This window comes from Hemicordylus capensis, chromosome 2 (genome assembly GCF_027244095.1).
Source record: "Hemicordylus capensis ecotype Gifberg chromosome 2, rHemCap1.1.pri, whole genome shotgun sequence".
Taxonomy (NCBI): domain Eukaryota; kingdom Metazoa; phylum Chordata; class Lepidosauria; order Squamata; family Cordylidae; genus Hemicordylus; species Hemicordylus capensis.
In genome coordinates, this window is record NC_069658.1 from 298,566,364 (window position 1) to 298,587,215 (window position 20,852).

Consider the following 20,852-nt stretch of genomic DNA (forward strand, 5'->3'; position numbering starts at 1 on the left):
GACCTTGAGATTTTCTTCAGAGGCCCTTCTCCCAATGCCCCTACCAAACCAGGTGAGGCGGGTGGCCACGAGGGAGAGGGCCTTTTCGGTGGTTGCACTCTGTTTATGGAATAGCCTCCCCAGTGAAGTTCACCTGGCCTCATCACTTTGTTCTTTTAGATGCCAGGTAAAGACCTTTTTGTTCATTCAGGCATTTTAAATTGTGATTTTTAAAATTGATTTTAAAAGTTTTTACATTGTTTTAGATTGTGTGTGTGTGTGTGTGTGTGTGTTGTGATTTGATGAGTTTTATGTGTTTTATTCTATGTTTTAATGTTGTGTTGTGAGCCACCGAGAGAACAATCTGTTACGGGGCAGCTAACAAATAAAGTTGTGTTTTTATTATTATTATTATTATTAATTAACAGTCTATTCAAGCACACTGAAGATTTAGTACAAGTCAATATTTGCACCAGAAATTAGAACATGGTCCAGTAATCCCGTTATCAATCAATTTACATTACAGAGATGGTACCCTGTGCACACAGACAAAAATGAATGTCAGATAGTAGAGGAAAAAAATACTGCTTTATTGAAGCAAACCTGTCCATTTGGACTTATTCAAATGTACAATTCTGGGTTTGTCTCTTCAAGTACAAATGCTCCAAAGCCAGGCAGATTGACAATGTTAAATGCCCCCCTCTCTCCTTTCTCCCGAGAACCCCCACAAGCAATATGTCCCCTTACACAATTTATCCTTTCCAAATCCTACATCATCACACCAAATAAAGTTTTCTGCCTCTCCCATCTTAGAGTGCATACTCTTCCTCAGGATTCCTAAACTGTTTGCAGCAAAATAAATTGGCACCCTTGAAGATAACTTGGCACAGAAAAAGAAAGCAGTTGCTTTGGATGGGAACAATAACTAGTGTGCAGACCCTGAACCTATTCCTTGCCAATGACATGATCCAAACTTAAAGGAAAGTAAACGTATGCAACAGTAGGGGCAGGGACTATGATGACAACTACGACAAATATTTATGTACTTTCAACAAATGTACATAAGTTTGTATTTTCAACAAAAGTTCCCAAAGCGATTTACACAGAAAAATTAAAAATAAATAAAGATGGATCCCTGTCCTCAAAGGACTTACAATCTAAAATTAAACATAAGATAGATACCAGCAACAGCCACTGGGGGACAGAAGAGAGCAGCCCTGATCAAATTTCTTTTCTTTACCCAATCCTGTACCAGATCCAGTTTAAAACCAGAATTCCAAAACAAGCCTACCTTTCCAAGCCCACCTCTTTTCATTCAATTCAGGGCCAGACATTCAGGTTCATTTCAGATACAATTCCAAGAGAGGCTCATCCCCATGAGTCAGCCAAAGGGGTCTAACTGGGGCAGCAGCTTCAGGCCTGGGCCAAGCAACTGGGACAAGAGTTCAGGGTTTTTAAAACAATCTTCAGGGGGAGAGTATGAATCAGAGTTGAAGCATAACACGAACAAGGCAGAAGTCAAGGGAAAGAGTGGCAACCAGATAGCACTTATATTTAGCAGATGGACCACATGGGAGGAGGAACTCTCCAGCAGCTTCAGCTAAAGAGTCCAGTTCTGGAGTTTAGATAGGCTAGTCTCACCATTTGCTAGGTGGAGTAAAAGAGAGAGAGAAAGCAACCTCTTCACACAATCAATACGTGCTCTTTCTTTTTAAAAAAAGATGGAAGCAAGTCAATAAATATTATTTTGGTCAGGACATTCACGTGCACACACACACACACACACACACACACACACACACACACACACACACACACACTTGACTAAGCACTACTCCAGCACCATCCCTACGCTTGCCAATGGAATTTGCATGGGAGTAGAATTTGGTTGGTAGTGCCAGAAGAAGGTGCCCTGTTATATCAAATGCCAATTGAGAGAGAAAATGGAGAAGGGGAAATGAAATTGGCTTCGTCTCACACACACAAAAATGTCTAGTTCATATACTAAGGCATTGTTTACAAGACATTTTTTGGCTCAAATGCTCCAATCCATGAGGAAGAGAGAGACTTAAGGGAATGTTCACACAGAGAGAGAAAAATACATATTTTATTTCTTCTCCGGCTGTTCCTGATTGACTCTTCCATCTCCGGACACAAGGCCACAATTCCAGGACTTCCTGAAAACAACGCTCTTTGGCTGAGGGATAGGAAGGGTAAACAAACAGAAGTAGATTCCTTTTATGGGAACAGGGAGAGGAAGAGACAGAACAGTGGCAGCACTGTTACACTGGAATCTAACAAGATTGTCCATCACAGCGAGGGCGGGGGGGGCGGGGTTAAGTGGGGAAGGAGACGTATCTCCTGTCTAGGTTCTGTGGTTGGCAGCAAAAGTCAGACACGGTGCAGGAGGTACAGGGTCACCAGCCTCATCGGATGTGTAAATAAGAAGGGATGGAGTAGTTGAAGAGCAAGTAATCCATTTTGTATAAATTAAATAGTCTTCTTTGGTAGAAGGGGCTGATGTTCTGGAAGAACTTGGCTGTCATGTCGTCATTGGTCCTGGTGGTCTTGGAGGAGGATGGGAACTTGACGCCTGCGTCAGCCCCAACCAGCCGCAGGATGTAGTTGGCATCCTCAGTCAATGTCTCATACTTGCCCACTACATCGTAGTGGATGATGCACGGGTGGCAGAGGGAGTGCACCCGCTCCCAGTGCTCATTGAAAGGCTCCTCATGCTGTGTCCGTGGATCCAGCAAGTAGTACACAAACTCCTCAAAATGTACATCGTGGCCATGCTCCAGGGCCTCTTTGCTAGGGTTCTGCCGATGCCGGCGGATTATCTTTGTCCCGTAGCGCTTATGGAACGCCGTGTTGTAGCTACGGGTGAACTTGTTGCGATAGGCTGAAACCAGCCGTTCAAAAGGTTCCCGCACAAAGATGAACTTGAGGTAGTTACGCAAGCGGTAGTTGATCTCAGGAGTACTATACTCAGAGAGCATGCGCAGGTTGGATGATACGTGGGCTTCGTTGGCCGGGATATCCAACGGGTCTTGATATTTGCCCTGCCCTGTTAAGACCATCATGACTCGCTTCCAGTTAGTGCAGGCCACTTTGGGGACGTAACAGTAGAGCAGCCCATGGACATCATCGACCACCAGGTGGCGCAAGTCATCAGCAGTAAGGAGGCGCCGCTTGCGGGTGTAGCGATTGCACACGTTGTTCAGCAATTCCCGCCTCTGTTGGTGAGTCACCTGCAGAGAGGACTGCTCAAACTGAGGAGACACAAGAGGGAAAGAGTCACTTAGTGTAGGCAGCTGAGCTCATGCAACTAGTTTCAAGTCACTTCCCCGCTCAATGCCACAAACGTTTAAGTATTAAGGAGATTGAAGCACTCTGTGTCCTTTTATTTAATTAATTAATTAATTACATTTGTACACTGCCCCAAACTTTTGTCTCTGGTTAACAATAGTATAAAACAAGTTAAAATATATACAAAAACTTAAAACAATTTAACAATTTAAAAATCAACCATGAATTAAAACCTTAACATTTAAAGGACAGAAAAAGCTTGGGTGAAGAAGTGGGTTTTCAAATGCTTTCTAAAAATTGTCAGAGACAAGGAGGATCGTATCTCAGCAGGAAGTGCATTCCATAGTCGCGGGGCAGCAACCGAGAAAGCCCTTCCCCGTATGGCCACCAGCCAAGCTGGTGGCAACTGGAGACGGACCTCTCTGGATGGCCTCAATGGGCGGTGGGGATCATAATGAAGAAGACGTTCTCTTAGATACCCAGGGCCTAAGTCATTTAGGGCTTTATAAGTTATGACAAGCACTTTGTATTTTGCCCGGAAACCTATTGGCAGCCAGTGTAACTATCAACAAAGGAGTGATGTGGTCTCTTCGAGATGACCCAGAGACCAACCTGGCCGCTGCGTTCTGTACCAACTGAAGCTTCCGGATTGCATATAAAGGCAGCCCCACATAGACCGCATTGCAGAAGTCAAGTCTGGAGGTAGTCTGATGTCAAGTCTGGAGATCTTTAAAAGTGCTCTTCACAGGATCACCTTTCACAGTCTAACTGCCCCTAACACACATTTCCTATCTCTTTATGGGTTAGCAACAAAGCTGTAAAAGAAGGGAACCAGGGGTGTAGCTATCATTGAGTGGATGGGTTCAAAGAACCTGGGCTCTGCAGCTCCTGAAGGCCCACTAGCTCCACCCCTCCCTATGTTCTTCATTATATCCCTCCCTCCGGGGGCCACCGGGAAGAGGGGTGAGCACAGGCTCCCTCTATCCTAGCTATGCCCCTGAAGGGAACGTATTCTTACATGTGATAAGTGATTTTAGCATAAATAGTGAGACCAGCAAGAAGGGATGGCATTCCTTCCAGACAGAAAGAGCATGATTTTCTGAGTCTCTTAAATTTTATTGCAGTGGTCTTCTAGGGGTTGAGATGAGGAAGACCATCAGGCAGAGGAACATTTCTCTGCCTTAACTACAAATTCCTTTGCTTTGGTGGTTTTAATTAACCCAGGCAGCTGGAGTGAGGTGGGAATTCAAAAACAGAGAAAACAGAAGTGGGAAGGCAAATAGTGAAAAGCAAATAGGAGGAAAAGGCCTAGCTGCTGCTTCATTAGTTCCCCATCCTGAGGCTCGCCACAGTCCTTTGAATGGCTGTAATAAACTACAGTAGCTGGCAGAGAGCAGGAGAAATCAGGCTTGCCAAATGGAGGCTGTGTGAGCAGAAAAGCTAGTCTAAAAGAAATATTCTAATAATTCATGTCATAGTCATTTTTGGAAGGGTGGTATATAATCAATCAATCAATCAATCAAATAAATAGTCAGTGAGGTGGGATAAGCTTCAGGTATTCATTTTGTAGTGCAAAGGCAGTTGCACAGGGCATATCTATACTAAGCTGGTTAAAATTGTCATGCCCTTTCTCCTGGATTTCTGTGAGGAGCACAGAGATAAGAAAATACAGATTAACTCATCTCATTATCTGGACAGGAAACTGCTGGGTTCACATCAGAAGCCTTTTGTTTTTGTTCTCTCTAGGCCAGAAATGAGAACTGCCCTTAGAAATCAGTGGAGAAATCCAGAATTTTAGCATAGCTGTGATAGATAGATAGATAGATAGATAGATAGATAGATAGATAGATAGATAGATAGATAGATGCTAATGCCAGTGGTAATTCAGTCCATAATTCCTACATTGCAGGTGAGGCATGTGTGTGTGGCTGAGAGGCAGGGCTAATGCTCATGACCATATGGGGGTAGGCTGGAGGGAAGGCACACTCCTACCTCCCAGAAAACCAGAGCCTCCTTAGGGCTTTGCAACTCACACTCCCACATGGATGCCACAGCAGTGTTCTCCATTTCTGAAATCAAGAGTTGGGGCCTCCACGTACAGTATATCACAAGGCACTCTGGGAGCAGTGGAGAGGCAGTGCTCAGCACTGCAGCAGTTCTCCTGTCCCTGGCCCCACAAGCCAAAAGACTCTATGGTTAGCATGGCCACTGCCTGCCTGGAAGAATTTTAAAGCTGTGTGGCAGCACAGCCAGCCAGAAAAGAAACTAGGGTACAAATACAACAAATATTTATATACTGCTTTTTAACAAAAGTCCCCGAAGTGGTTTACATAGATATAAATTTAAAAAATGGTTCCCTGTACCCAAAGTGCTCATAATATTTTTTTTAAGAGGAGGGGGAAATGACTCAGGTTTCCCCCTACCTAACTTTTAATCTGGGTAGCGGATCTAGGCTACACAGTTCAGAGCTGCTGGGTTGGGAGATCTCCTGGCTCCCCAGCTGACTGTGGATCCCTTGGTTAACCCTGTCCTACCCAGAGATCTGTGGCTATGATAAAAGGCTTACAGTGGCCCAGTTCAGACGTATGAGTTAACTGAAGTTAAGCATGGCCAAGGTTTCTGTTCAGTTAACTCCAAATCACACTGCCAACATTCCCCAAACCATGGCCAGCCAGTTGAAGGAGATGGGAGACCCCCCACCTGCTGCCCAGCCACTGAGGCACATTCCCGTCGCCTCTATGATTGGAGTTTGGAATAGGCATGAAACCGTGGTTATAGCAGAGTCAGCATTCGGGTGTAATGCTTCAGCGGCAGAACCTCAGTTGGCAGCGAAACTTAGAGATAACCGAAGGTTCCAATAGGAGTTTGGCAAGGCAAACCAGAGTTAGCTTTTGGCCCATAACTGTAGTTTTGCGTGCTTGGGCATACTGCAGTTACAACTTCAGCCAGCTACAACTGTGGTTATAATGTACGTCTGAACTCAGCCAGAGTGGCTTACCATAGCTCTGTCATGCAATCCACTGTCGATATTGCCGCTTAGAGGCTCGTCTGAATTTCCAGCCAATTCCCTCCGTACACTCCCTCAGGTTGCAGCAAAGATCAGTCATCTTAAACTGCCCTCTTTGCCCTGTACCAGCCCCAATCCAGCATGCCTTGTACTCCATTGTTGTCCCTGAAGAAATCAAGCACCTCTGAATGCCTAAATGCATTAAATATATATATATATATATATATATATATATATATATATATATATATATATATGTAGGAACTTCTGTCTTTGCTACTTATCTTTTGTTTCTGGGTAAAGACACCAGTGCCCAATCACAGCTACACCGACATGCTAGATTTTTCCATTGATTTCTATGGACATTTGACACTTCCACTGGGGAAGGGGGAACAAATCTAAAAATAACCCCACGTGACAGTCTAGCTATTACATATAAGAACATAAGAAGAGGCTTGCCTTGCTAGCCCAGCAGCCTGTTTCCCACAGGGACCAGCCAGATGCCTTTAGGAAGCCCACAAGCAGATATGAAGCACTGGCAGCACCAGGGGGGGGAAACACAACTGAGTAGGGGTGCACAGAAAAGGCAAAGTGGGGTGGGGTGGGTGATCTGTGTCCCACATGTTAAATCTCTGGAATAGAAGTGGGGAGGCAAGTGGGGGAAGCAACTACTTTTTTGGGGGGGGGACACTAGCCCTCTCCCACCACTGCTTCCCTGCAACTGTGTTCAGAGAGAGAATGTACTCCAGTATCCTGATCATTTTGACTGTTCTCTTCTGCACCTTTCCCAGCTCTACAATATCCTTTTTGAGATTTGCTGACCAGAACTGTGCATAGTACAGGTGGCCCTCGTTATTCGTGGGGGTTCCATTCTTGCCCATAGGCGCAAATACAGAAACTGTAAATAATGAAACCTCACCTCTATGGGATTCTAAAGGTTAGGTGCCTACACACACACACACAAAGACTAAATACGGAGCAGGGGAGCATAAATAAGAGAAATAGGTCTACCTCGCTCTCCAGTAGGAATGTGCAAACAGGTTTGAATTTGAACCGGTTCAAATTGCCTGGCACCAGCGTGCATTCCACCACTGATCTGTAGAACAGTGTGAGTAGAATGCATGCTGCTTTCCTAGCCCTAATTACTCACTGGTGGGGCCCGGAGACAGAGGAGACCTCAAGTGCTGCCTTTGGCTCCAGTACGTCCCACACCCACTCAGTCCCAGTTGGACCCTGGCTCGGTTGAGCAGTTGGCTTTCCTTAATGTTAACCTCTCCCTGCTCGGCTACCCTGAGCTGGAAGTTGAGCTGAGTGATTGCCCCATTGCTGATCCATGGTGTCGGTCACCTGCCCGGCAATAGCTCATCCTAACCCTCCCCTCTTCTTTCTTCAGCTGTGCCATGTCAAAGCATGCCGCTCGTGCTGTGACATGACACACCCACCGACTGGCATAACCTGTGATGCTGAACATTCCCCTGGTTCCACCTGACCAGCAGCACTCGGTGGGTTGTGGGCATACACACAAACACGAGGCGGGTGTGTGTGTGTGTGTGTGTGTGTGTGTGTAGCACTATATTTGCAAATACGTAGATTTGTAAATATTTACATTTGTACATATGTAAGTTTTTGCGCATGTACATAGGTGACCTGGGGGGAGGCAGTGGGGACAGTATTATTAATTTACATTTTATATCCCGCTCTTCCTCCAAGGAGCCCAGAGCGGTGTACTACATACTTAAGTTTCTCCTCACAACAACCCTGTGAAGTAGGCTAGGCTGAGAGAGAAGTGACTGGCCCAGAATCACCCAGCTAGTTTCATGGCTGAATGGGGATTTGAACTTGGGTCTCCCCGGTCCTAGTCCAGCACTCAACCAGTGTTGAACTAGAATCAATAAAAATGTGTATTTGTAAAAATGTCAGACTGCAAATGTGTAAAAGTATAAATATGTGAATATGTGTTTTAACTGTGTGGAAGTGTTGTGTGCATGTGTATATGTGTGTGTGCACGTCTATGCATGAAGGTTTTTGTTGTGTGGGTATGTGGGGTGAAGACTAGAGGTTTCATTCTTTTGTGTAGAAAGTGTTTTGGAAGCTTTGGTTTGTGTAGATGGTGTGTAAATACTACTACAGCTGTATAGATGGATGTGTATATACTTGTAAATAATGTATGTGTGCAATGTGTATATATACTACAGCTGTATAGACAGATGTGTGTGTATATACTTGTAAATAATGTATTTGTGCAATGTGTAGATAGGCTCCCCTTTCTTTTCTCTCTTCAGTTTAATTCTAGCACACATATGCATGCACGCACCAAACACACATGCACCACCAATGATGAGTCAGTGGTCTGGTGCCCCCAAGTGTCTGGGGCCTGTGAGGCCTCCAGCAAAGATGTGGTGGACCTGCTAGTCTGAGGCAGATTTTCCTTTACTGTAGGCACTACCATATGCATGAAGAGAAAAGTAGAAAAAACTCAAAAGGTGCATTTTAATTTCTCATTCAATGTTTTTGCCTCGCCCTCTTTCTTTGTAGTTTGCCTGCTGGGTTGGTTTTGCTGCTTTGTGCTGTAGTGTGTCTTGCTAGGTGTTTGTTTGTGGCTGTAGCAGTGGTCTTTGTTTGGTTTTTGGTTTCGTTTCCCTGCTTTTGCAGTTGTGCAGGCAGATCTGTCTCTGTGGTTATTTGTTTTTTGGTTTGCAGTTTGTTGTCTTAGTTGCATCACTGCCTGTTGGATTGCAGCCTACTAGGGGCACAAAAAGGGGGTGGATGGTAGGCACCCATGGGTGCCAACTATGACCCAAACCAATCTGACGCTCCTGCGATTTTTAATGAATTTGAAGATTTTTCCATTTTTTGCATTTTACCCATAGGAAATAATGGGGATTTGAGGCTGCCCCATCTGACCCCTTGGGGGGTACCTGGGCACCCCAAAGTGGGTTTGAGGGCAAGGCACATTGGGCCACAACTCCCACCAGAAGCCCCAAGCTGGTTAGGTTCATGGCTTCTTCTTTTTATTTAGGATTTTTATTTTTATTTTTGCCTCCTCTTCAATGAATGGATGGTTTCCATTGAGAAAAAGCATCCACAAGTCCACACACAAGTCACTAGGTCAGGGCACAGTTTGGATTTCTTACCCCCTTGCTTCTTACCTCTTGACCACCTTGCTTCTTACTCCAGAGCATTATGAAGAAGTTAAAAAGTATTCTTCTCATTTGTGCAAGACTTCTTTGACTCCCCTTGTTAGTCATGCTGGCATCCTTTTGGACTTGGTGGTACCTTTTTTCCCCTTTGTGGCATACATTCCTACCACAAGTTTTAAATAACTTCCATAAATTCTAGAGAGGCGACCAGTCTAAGTTTAATTTTCAGCTCTCCCCCTCCATTTGTTGTTGTTTTAGAAGTTTCTTCTTTTGAAGTTAAGTGTGTTTTGGATTTTCTTACATATATGTTGAATTCGATAGTGTTATGGTCGCTGTTCTGTTTCCCTATGGCAGGATTCTGTGGGCAGCTAAACTGTTAAATGATTGTGGGCATGCGTGCACAAAGAACAAGGGCAGAAGGAAAGCATCAAAGGAGAACCTCAAATGCCCAGCCAAGTGCATTCAGCAGGGTAAAGTCAACTCTGGGACAGAATGATGTGAGCACAGACTGCCTTCGGCTGTTCAAGCATTCCCCTCCCTTCTCGTTATTGCGTTCCTTTCCTGTAGGAGCCATCTGTTAGGAAGGGCCACGTCAGGCCATGCCAGGGTCACAGCACTGCTCCAGGGCTTGCTACTCGGAACAAGTTCAAGATCTGAATTCTCTCTTTGGGGGTTTCCTCTCCCTTTCTTATAACCTCCCACCCACTGAACTGCTTCCTCTAAGGAAACACAGAACAACCTCCATTTATAGAAAGAGCCTCCCACTCCTTTCCCCTCAGTACTAGTTAAAGCAGACCCCTCCTCTACAACAGCGGGAAACGACAGCTCTGGTTTCAACACACGAACTCAAGCGGTCCAGTTGTGTTTACTTCTGCTGCTGCTCCTTCCCTGCTCACAAGCCTTATTGCTTTGCTAAGGGCCTGTGTCCGAAGATCTCCAAATACAAAATATCCCTGATCTCCGGGTCAGTTCAGGTATACCATCCCTGAGATAGCCAATAATTCTATTTATAATGCTCTGCAATGTCATATTTTAACTTTTATACATTGTACTCTTTTGAGTACTTTTGGTAGAAGAACAGTTTAACAAATCTCAGTAAATTAATTATAATTAAAACTACCTTTCTTCAATCAGTTCCATTTCAACAATAAAGCTATTAGTGTAAACATCCATTTTGTTATATATTGAAACCAACTCTTCATTTTGTATCTAAAGCAGCATTCCTAACTTTGACTGTGGAACTATGATTAAGCAGGATTAATATTAAAACAAAGGTATAGCCAAAATCCAAATCCGAAACAAAAATCCTGTCTACTAGGGGTATGCACAGAACACGTTTGACTGGTTCAGTCTGAATCCGAACCGATCCAGCCCAGTCTGGGTCGGGTCTGCCAGAACCTGGTCCTGTTCTACCATCAAAGTGGGCCGAACCAGTAAGGGAGGGGAGGAGCTTGCATGGGGCTGCAGGGAGTGTGAGTGGCAGCAGAACCGGCTGGGTAAGGACCTTATTCCCTCTCACACTGAGCTGGTTTTTATCGTGCCAAACCAGTTCACCAGAACCGGGGCTGGTTTCGTTCCACTCCCGGTTCAGTCCACAACTGAACCCCAGAACCGGCACCGGTTTGAGGAGAACAGGCTCAGCATGAACTGTTTGTGCACACCCTTACTTTATGTAGAACAAAACCTTGAAACATTTCAGTAAGGCTCTCCCTTTATTGCAAACAGGGTTGTCTTCCTGTAGCAGCACACAGGTAGGCCTTTGCTGTATACCAGGAGTGCACAACTCAAATGCCACAGTGGGCCAGAACCAACTATGACTTGGTATGTGAAGGCTGAGGTCAATTTTCAGCACATTAACTTTAATGTAATAATTATTTAAAATATTAATGAAAGCAGTTAGTCACTTGTCGCCTTCCCCCCCCATCAAGTGACCTACTGTTTTTAACCAAGGATATTGGCCAGAAAATAGGCCCTGTCCCTGCTGAGCCAGTGGGCCACCTGGAGTGCATGGCAGCCCCAAACAAAGGCCAAGTTCTCTCCAATCCTTAAACTGCTGTTGCTTTCAAGCTGAAATCCTAGGCATGCTTAATTGGGAGTAAGCCTCACTGGTTACACTGTGGGGTGTATTTCCAAGTAAACATGCACAGGATGGAACTGCAAAGAGAGTTCCAGCTGCCATGTTGCTGCAGGATATTTCTACCATGGTGCCAGTATAAAAGTCTCTGAGGACCAGATCTGGTCCCCGGGCCTTATGTTGTTCCAGACTGCTGCATACACATGCTGGCTCCTGAGGATTCCTGGTAGCTGTCAGCCACTGTTATATAATCATCATCATCAGCAGCAGCAGCAATTCCAAAACACCTTGAAGAGCACCTCAACACCATAGGGGCCACAGAAATCACCATCAGCCAATTACAAAAAGCAGCTTTTCTGGGAACAGCCTATATTCTGCAACAATATCTATAATTATAACAGCAACAACATTGATAATAAAATTCAGCCATCCCAGGTCCTTGGGAAGGACTCGATGTCTGGCTAAAACAAACCAGTCAATAGCACCTCTCTGACTGTGTAAATCAGGGGCATAACTATAATAGGGCAAGGGGAGACAGTTGTCTGGGGGCCCACTGCCTTGGGGGCCCCCCAGAGGCAAGTCACATGACGGACTCCCCCAGCTGCACACCCGCCCAGGCTTCCTTCAGTTGTATTCATCCTTTGAAATTGATGTGAGTGTTAAGACCTGGAGCTACCAGAACAGCATGTCTTTCTCTAGTACCATTAAATGACTTGCATCAACCACAATTTACAAAACCTTTAAAAAAATAATTTAGGATGATGTTCTATTGTGGCACATAGGTTGTATAGATAGATATATAGATATAGATATATAAATTTTACTATGCTTTTTGTTACCACTATTCAGCCTCATTTAAGATTTCTTTACTTCATGAGCTGAGCTTCATTGGGGGGGTGCATTTTAAAATATTGTCTCTGGACCTACTCCAACCTTGCTATGCCCCTGGTGTGTGTAAATAAATAAATAAATAAATAAATAAATAAAAAATAATAAGAAATGGCACTAAGAACAAATGCAATAAGAGCAAAAGTCGAAAAATCCACAACAAACAGTAAGTGCCACCTTTGTAAAGAAGCAGATGAAACAGTGGACCACCTAATCAGCTGTTGTAAAAAGATCGCACAGACTGACTACAAACAAAGGCATGACAAGGTAGCAGGGATGATACACTGGAACATCTGCAAAAAATACAAGCTACCTGTAGCCAAACATTGGTGGGACCATAAAATTGAAAAAGTGGTAGAAAATGAAGATGTAAAAATATTATGGGACTTCTGACTACAAACATACAAACATCTGCCAGACAATACACCAGATAGAACTGTAGTCGAGAAGAAAGAAAAACAAGTGAAAATAATCGATATAGCAATACCAGGGGATAGCAGAATAGAAGAAAAAGAAATAGAAAAAATCACCAAATACAAAGTTCTACAAATTGAAATTGAAAGGCTGTGGCAGAAAAAGACCCAAATAATCCCAGTGGTAATTGGCGCCCTGGGTGCAGTTCCAAAAGACCTTGAAGAGCACTTCAGCACCATAGGGGCCACAGAAATCACCATCAGCCAATTACAAAAAGCAGCTTTACTGAGAACAGCCTATATTGTGCGACGATATCTATAATAACCAACAGTACTGATGATAAAATTCTGGCATCCCAGGTCCTTGGGAAGGACTCGATGTCTGGATAATACAAACCAGTCAATAACACCTGTCTGACTGTGTAAACAAGATAATAATAATAATTCGATTTCTATACCGCCCTTCCAAAAGTGGCTCAGGGCAGTTTACACAGAGAAATAATAAATAAATAAGATGGATCCCTGTCCCCAAAGGGCTCACAATCGAAAAAGAAACATAAGATAGACACCAGCCACAGTTACTGGACGTACTGTGCTGGGGGTGGATAGGGCCAGTTACTCTCCCCCTGCTAAATAAAGAGAATCACCACAGTAAAAGGTGCCTCTTTGCCCAGTTAGCAGGGGTTATCACAGGCAAGAAGCCTGCTTACTCCAACTACTCTGTCTGTCCTGCTTTCTCACTCACCCATTGGCACCTGCCATTCCAAATAAGAAGTAATCTCTCTCTTAAAAGAGAGGGTTACATAAACAGCCCTCTATTTAAGCTAGGCTCTCTTTCTGCCCACTTCCTTACAAAGTAAGGCTACAACACCTGGGGCTTTTTAGTTTAGAAAATAATGTGACTGGGGGTGATCGAGGGACATGATAGAGGTCTATAAAATCATGCATGGTGTGGAGAGAGTGGATAGAAAGAAAATTTCCTCCCTCTCTCATAACACTAGAACCAGGGGTTATCCCATGAAACGTATTGCCAAGAACTTTAGGACTGAAAGAATGAAGTAATTTTTCACACAATGCATAATTAATAGGGATGTGCATGGACTCCCCACTGCCCCCGATTTGATTTGAACCTGTATTGAATCACCCTGGCAATACAAGATTTGAATAGAAATGAGCTAATCTGGAACCAGGGGGGAAATTGCCAGCCAATCGTTGCACATTGTAAATCTACAATCTGAAGCTTGGGAGGGCAGGATTTTCAAAAAACCTTTCCTGACACAAAATGGAGACAGCAAGAGAGATCACCACAAAATGGACTGAATCTACAATTTTTTCTGGTCCGAAATATGGGCGATTCGTTTTGGATCTGAATCTGGCCAGATAGCACAGGGGCAATTTGTTTTGTTCACAAATCATCCAAAACAGGTAGATTTGGGTACAAATCGTTTTGTACCCGAATCGATTTGCACATCCCTAATAATTAACCCATGGAATTCTCTGCCACAAGATGTGGTGACAGCCACCAGACTGAATGGCTTTAAGAAGGGCTTAGATAAATTCATGGAGGACAGGTCTATCAATGGCTACTAATGACAGCTATCAGGAATCCTCAGGAGCCAGCATGTGTATACAGCAAATGTGTACAGTGTGTGCATGTGTGTCGGGTACTTCTGGTTTCACACTGACTGGGGTGGCAAAGAGGTACACTGCCGTCCTGTGTCAGCAATTTTGGCAAGAGCGCCGGCAGTGGAAACACGGTGGGGGGTGGTGAAGGACACCCTCTCTGCTCCTTAAAAGGTAACCCCCCTCCCCCACCACCGAACTGGCTGCACACTGGACCTTGCACATCCCTAAAGGGCAATTCTGGGTGTGAGAGGACAACTACTCCTTCCTGGGATAACAACTTCGGAACTGCAACTTTGGATTTGTTTATGTGTACGAAGAGAGAATTAGAAGTTGAGGTGAATGTCAAGCATGCCAGCCATTCTCTGGCATGATCAGGGATTCCTATCTTGCCTTTCCTTCACCTTGGCATCAGCAACCATGCAAACTAAAGAAGGGGTGTTATTCTCTTGTGAGTGGAGCTCCACATTTCCATAGCAAAATGTGATGTCCCAAGCCAATCTGCAAGGGAGTATGTGTGGGAAGCGGGGCCCGGAGCTAGAAGCTCTATGGAATTCCTTGCATATATAGACAGGGCTTGTTATTTCTGGGTTTACTATTCATTTATTCATTCACACGTACATCTGTTCTTTTTTTTCGTTTTCTTTTTTGATTGATACCCATAATCAGTCAAAATACAAGCATCATAAAAGCCGTGCCCATCACAGAGGGTAAAGCGTGTGACTACCTGAGGCTGCGAGACGCATCTACAAGGAGCAGCAGCACTCCCTCCCTTCAGCAGCCTGTGTGTATCACCACAGCTCCGGCACTGGCTGAAATTGCTGGGAGAAGTTAGGGGAGGAGGGTTCAGCTTTGCCCACCCCTGCTATGCTTTAAATCTCCCCCTCTCTGTTTCATAGCAGGGGCCTGATGCTAACCCCCACAGTTCTGCCACGGGCACATCTCGTTTCGCTTCATAGGCCTTCACAGGACTTTATAAATGAATATCTTATCCTTTCCTCCATCTATGACTGTAACATACCCTGGGCAGGACCCAAACCTCTAAAGGACTCTGTGACACATATGGAACTCTGCAAGCAGGGATGGGCTGTCTTCTTGTTGGGAAACCTTTCTACATGCACAGAAAAATCCCCTGCCTTCCTGCTCACCTCCTTCACATTCATCCACCTTGCCCTTACTCACCTGGTCACTACTGTAAAGAGTTTGAAGTGGACTTCGACCAGACTTCCCATGCCAGCTGGTTTTCAGAATCCTCTCCTCTGCAGCTGGATAGAGAAGGGAAAAGAGACAGAGAGGGAGGGTTTTTTTTTTTTTTTAAAAAGCTCAGTTTAATAAAAATGCTATATTATTGAGATAGTGGGTGGAAGATATCGAAAGAAAGACTCCATCAGAAGATTAATTCACATGTACTTCAGCCTGCACTACAGGAAACATCTAGGGGAAAGTACGTCTTTACACAACTCAGAGTTTATACGAGCACACACTTGCCCCACCACAGTGTGCAGGGACACCATGCATTAATCAAACGGCGGGAGTGGTTTGTCTGAACAGCCCCTCACCTCTGGGAAACTGCTAAGCAGGGACCAGGACCAGGGAGACCAGAGTTCAAATCCTTATTCAGCCACAAAATCCACTGGGTGACTCTGAGCTAGTCACTTATCTCTCAGCCTAACCCGGCTGCCCTGCTGATCATGGAAATGCCAGAGATCACGCTTAGGACACTGGCCTCTTCAGGCAGATGCCCTAAGTGTAAAGAGAGCTGGCAGCAGGATGATTGACATACCAGACACACGCCAGGGGTGGGACTTCCAACCCGCTTTGCCTGCTATACATGCTTACAGCGGTCTTGTCTTCCAAATGTCTGAACAGGGCTAGTGTGTGAATAGGGCTTAACTTAATCTGGATGTTACCCACTGCCTCTCTAAATGTGAATATTCTATTTAACTGTCAGGGCTACAAGCCCTTGATAGACCTTTTCTCCATGAGTTTAGCCCTATTCACACATTATGTTCAACACTTATACGACGAGTGCACAGTGTGCACAGGTACAGTTATTCACATGTTGCAGCAGTGCACTTCCTATCCGTACCATACACTTGAAGGACCTGTGACCAGGTTCACTTTTTAAATGAATGCAAGTACAGTCATTCACACAAAAGCCATGTACATTTGTCCAGATAGCTGAATGCATGTACAACATAACATCGAAAATGGGCTTCTGTCCAATCCCCCTTTAAAGCCATCTAAGCTAGTGACCAATCGCCCCACTGTGGGAAGAGTATTTTATTTTGTTTGCCTTGAATCTGTTCCAGGCATATGCATGGCTAGTGTATTCCAGGACTTTATACCAGTTCACTGAAATCATTCACTGGTGCATAAGACAGCCCCCTTTGACTTCAGTGGGTCTTACACACAGCCAGTGGGTGAAAGCCTGCAGCCTGTTTGCTTGTTTGTTTTATTTGTCGGGAAGCCAAAGTTTGGGTTCCACATTATTCAATATTGACCTTTCACAATACCTCACACCTTTCACTGGTGACTTGCTAACTAATCAGGCCCCTCTGGGCACAAGAAAACACCACTTCCTGCTGGGCCAGACTCCCCAGGCAATTACTCCACAAGTGGCAGCCATCAGTAACAGTTGCTGCTTTGCTCAACTGCGACCCCTCACCTTGCAGCAAAGGGAAGCCCTCCTTGTGCTGGGTGGAGATAAGCGCCTGATCAGACACCTGCCACACGGCTGCATTGTGCTGAGCTGCTCATGTGTGAGGCTCCAGGTCTGCCTTGCCAGTGGCACATTAATTAACACAGGAACCTGTCAAGGCAATTCTAGCTATGGGCTTTCGCCTTCACTTGCTGCAATTGCCGAGAAGCCTTTGAAAGTCTGACAAAGGAAAAGGGGCACACTTATTAGTTTCATTCCCCACTAGTACAGCAGAAGCGCCAACCGTTGTTATTGTAGGATGTTACAAGGCCCTGGCATTACGTTGTAGGTGTGTGCGCAGGTATCTGTACAGATGTACAAGTTTTGTGTGTGAATGTCTGTACATGTGTTCGTTTTAAACATGGAGATCAGTACCTGTGTCCTCTCAGAGTAGAGATAGGCAGTGCCTTCCCTCCCCCAGAAAAAAAAGATTTACCTGAGGAATTACTCCTCAGACCTTCCCTGGAAACAAGGAGAAGAAATGCAACTGATGATGCTTTGCGCCTGGGAAATGCAATTGCCTCCTTATTATACCACCACCACCATCCCCATCATGCTAAGGAGAGAGGAAAAACAGGCTGGTCACTTCCTTGCAACTTAAAGTCTGAAGTCTTAGAACAGCTCTGAGGATCAGTATGGAAAGGCAGTGGTGCCGCAACCACCCCCAATACCGGCCGCCCTCTTGCCTGCTTGTCATGGGGCAACAGGTAGTAATGGTCTGGAACCAGCCGTTAGTCACTTGGGCAACTGCAGTGGCCACCTCTCTGCAAGACCGTTGTTCAAGTGACTGGTGGCCTGACGCAAGGAAGCTATTCAAAGTAAGCCTCAAAAGGCAAGGGGGAGGACAGGCTGAGCTCTGTTCCCCATTTGACTCTACCACACACGGAGAAATGAGGTACTGCAAGAAACCACAACCCATGCCCACAAAGTTGCAGTTAAAGCCAGGGACGGCCCAGGTATTGCAGTACCTGAGGCAAGGCACCCAATGTGGCTGCCTTGCTACATAGCTGGTGGGAGTCGGCCCCCTTTCAAAACTGACCCTTGCAGGCTTTGAAAGGGGCATGGGCAACGGCGGGGGGGCGGGGAGGAGAAGGTTGCCTTTTCTCTCCTTGCCTGGAATGTGAGGAGAGGCACTCCTTGCAAAACCTGCAAAGGTCAAATTGGCCCTGATGAGCTGCTCCAGGGGCCATGGCAGGGGCACCTTACTGCCCTGCTCTCCACAATGATCTGCTTCCTTGAGGCAACTACCTCACCTTGAAATGGGCTGCCCCAATTCAGATGGGGACATGAAAAACTTTTTTATTGCAAGATTTGGATAGCCAAGCATGAGTCTGTAGGTGTCTCAAGCTTTTCTCAGCCGTGTCCATGTCTACAGATACGCAGCCTTAGAGCCAAATGCTTAAACCCTTTTTGGTCACTTTAGACCAAAACCTTTTACCCAAGAACAAGAAGTTTCCCCTCAAATTTAGCCTGGCACCTAAATCTCCAAATATGCAGCAAATTCTAGTCCCAGCCCAGAGGACAAGACAATAGGCAGAAACCACCTAGTCACACAACGGAGGGGCTGTAGCTCTGTGGTGGAACATCTGCTTTGCATGCAGACAGCCCCAGGTTCAATCCCTGGCAATTCCAGGTACAGCTAGGAAAGACCCCTGCCTGGAAACCTTGGAAAGCCGCTGCCAGTCTGAGTAGGCAATGCTGAGCTAGATGGGTCAATGGTCTGACTCAGTATAAGGCAGCTTCCTATGCTCCTATGAGTCAAACAAATGATCTTTACTCCAAAATAGCAAGATCCCATTTTGACCCAGACCCTGTCCTGGATAATTATTAACACACAGGAACAGGCTAACAGTTTTCACACTGGCCACTTCGTTAGAACAGCCACCACTATCTTCCCAGGAGTGTAATCCAGTCAAAGTTAATGACTTTCAAGTTTCATGAATCTAAATGGGAGAGCTTTAAGCACGGACTGAACTCTTGCCTTAAAATAAGTGGGACTTAAGTTTTGCTGGGTTGCACTCCAATTACTTCTGTCTGGATAAAGACATCTAATGTCACAAACAAGAGCTGAATTGATCCAGGGTCCATGGATCACTTTATTTTTAAAGCAGGGGGAGGTCTTTCTAACCTCACTATTCACCTTCCTAAAGATTATCTAAGCACCACAGAAACAAGCAAGCTTATGGGAGTCCAGCCTAAAGCTTCTGCATAACCTAGTGCAAAACAGGTACTCTTGACCATAAGACAATACAGAATCAGAAATATAAGGAAGAAATAGAATAGCATAGCAGCTTAGTGAAAAGTCTGAAAAATGCCAGAATCAGGGCAAGATATTTCGTTAGTTATTAGAGTTCTCTAAATGTCACTAAAGCATTTCATGTAGTTGGCATTACTCTCAGCTAGTGAACAAAAGCAACTTTCAAACACCCCTGGAGAAAATCTGTGCTGACATACAGCATAGGGTCAGGTGAGTTTTGAACCAATCAAAGGCATTTTAGTTACATTTCAAACTGGAACTGGATTTAGAGGGAAATCAGGCTCCCATGGGCATGCCATGCAAAGAACCAGTGGTGGCAGCGTGCTCAAGCCACTGAGGCTGCCAATGAGAAGGAGCAGGGTGGCAACAGCACTGGCCCCACTCCCAGGGGTGGAACTAGCAACAGGTGCAGGGCCCCTTGTGGCCATACACCTCTGGCACCGCAAATCAGTGTAAGAAAGAAAGAATGAAACTGTAGATGGATCAATACTGGAGGAGAGACCTGCTTCACTTAGAGTTGCATGGGTATGAGAGCCTGCACAGTGGATGCAGAGAACACGTAAGAGTCAGATCTAGCACTCTGAAATGGTAATCTTGGCCACCTTCCATTCAAATATGGCTTTGCGCACTACTACTTATACAATTCTAAAAACCAAGTTTCTTCAATATCTAACTTTAGAAATTTGTAACTAAATTTCCTACTAATCTAAACTGGTTGTAAAAATGTCCAAACATGTCTAGCTATGATTATATGTCCACATTTTAATCTTTCCTCCACCAGCTCCTGGTAACTAATATGATCCATCAGAACAAGGGGAAGTGCCATTTCCTACTGTGTGAGCTTGACGAAGGGATTTCTCAACAGAAGGCAACAGGAGGCTAGCAATGCTGACCTCCTCATGCTAATATATTTCCTGTATATAGTCATGAGGCAGCATTTATGTTAGGAAAAGATGGATGGAATCCCTCCTTCCTTCCCCCCCCGCCCCCCGCCCCCCACATACACACACCTCACCTATATTAAGGCATTACTTCCAAGGTTCAGACTTTAGCTTGAATCTTAAACACTTAGTAATTCAAAATGGAATGGCTACAGCCTTTGGGTTATATGTGAAAACCCCCTTTTAAAAATCTACTGTTAATTTTACTAACTGTATCAAACCAAAGATAGATATAATTATTATGAATACATCCTAAATTAAGTATCTGCTGTGGGCATCCCCATTTCCTCCTGGGTGGCCCCTAACCCTCTTGGGCACTGCCCTTTGGCCCCGTCAGGTTCACTGCTGGAGCCCCATCCAGGTTCCAGAATTCTATCTTTCAGGGGTTGGCAGTCCTGTCTATGAACCTTCTCTGCCCTTCTATAACACTCGCTGTAACCTTTGATTTGTTTGATAAAAGAGAAAAGGACTGCAATTATTATTTAGAAAAAGCAGCTGTTAAACTATTGATAGAAAAGCT

At 44.9% G+C, this 20,852-nt stretch overlaps 1 protein-coding gene across 2 annotated transcripts in view; it reads right to left on the bottom strand.

Moving 5' to 3' along the window:
* Window positions 1-548: 548 nt before the first annotated feature.
* Window positions 549-20,852, bottom strand: part of CHST13 (carbohydrate sulfotransferase 13) — a 71,638-nt gene continuing 51,334 nt past the window's right edge. The window contains exons 2-3 of one of the 2 annotated variants that reach the window (XM_053289908.1): window positions 15,616-15,692; window positions 549-3,251 (exon numbers count right to left, since the gene is read on the bottom strand). In XM_053289908.1, the coding sequence (XP_053145883.1) occupies window positions 2,406-3,251; window positions 15,616-15,692 (923 nt within the window). In that variant the 3' untranslated portion in view covers window positions 549-2,405. Of the gene's footprint in view, window positions 3,252-15,615; window positions 15,699-20,852 lie in introns of both variants that reach the window. The other variant, XM_053289907.1, reaches the window with a different exon arrangement.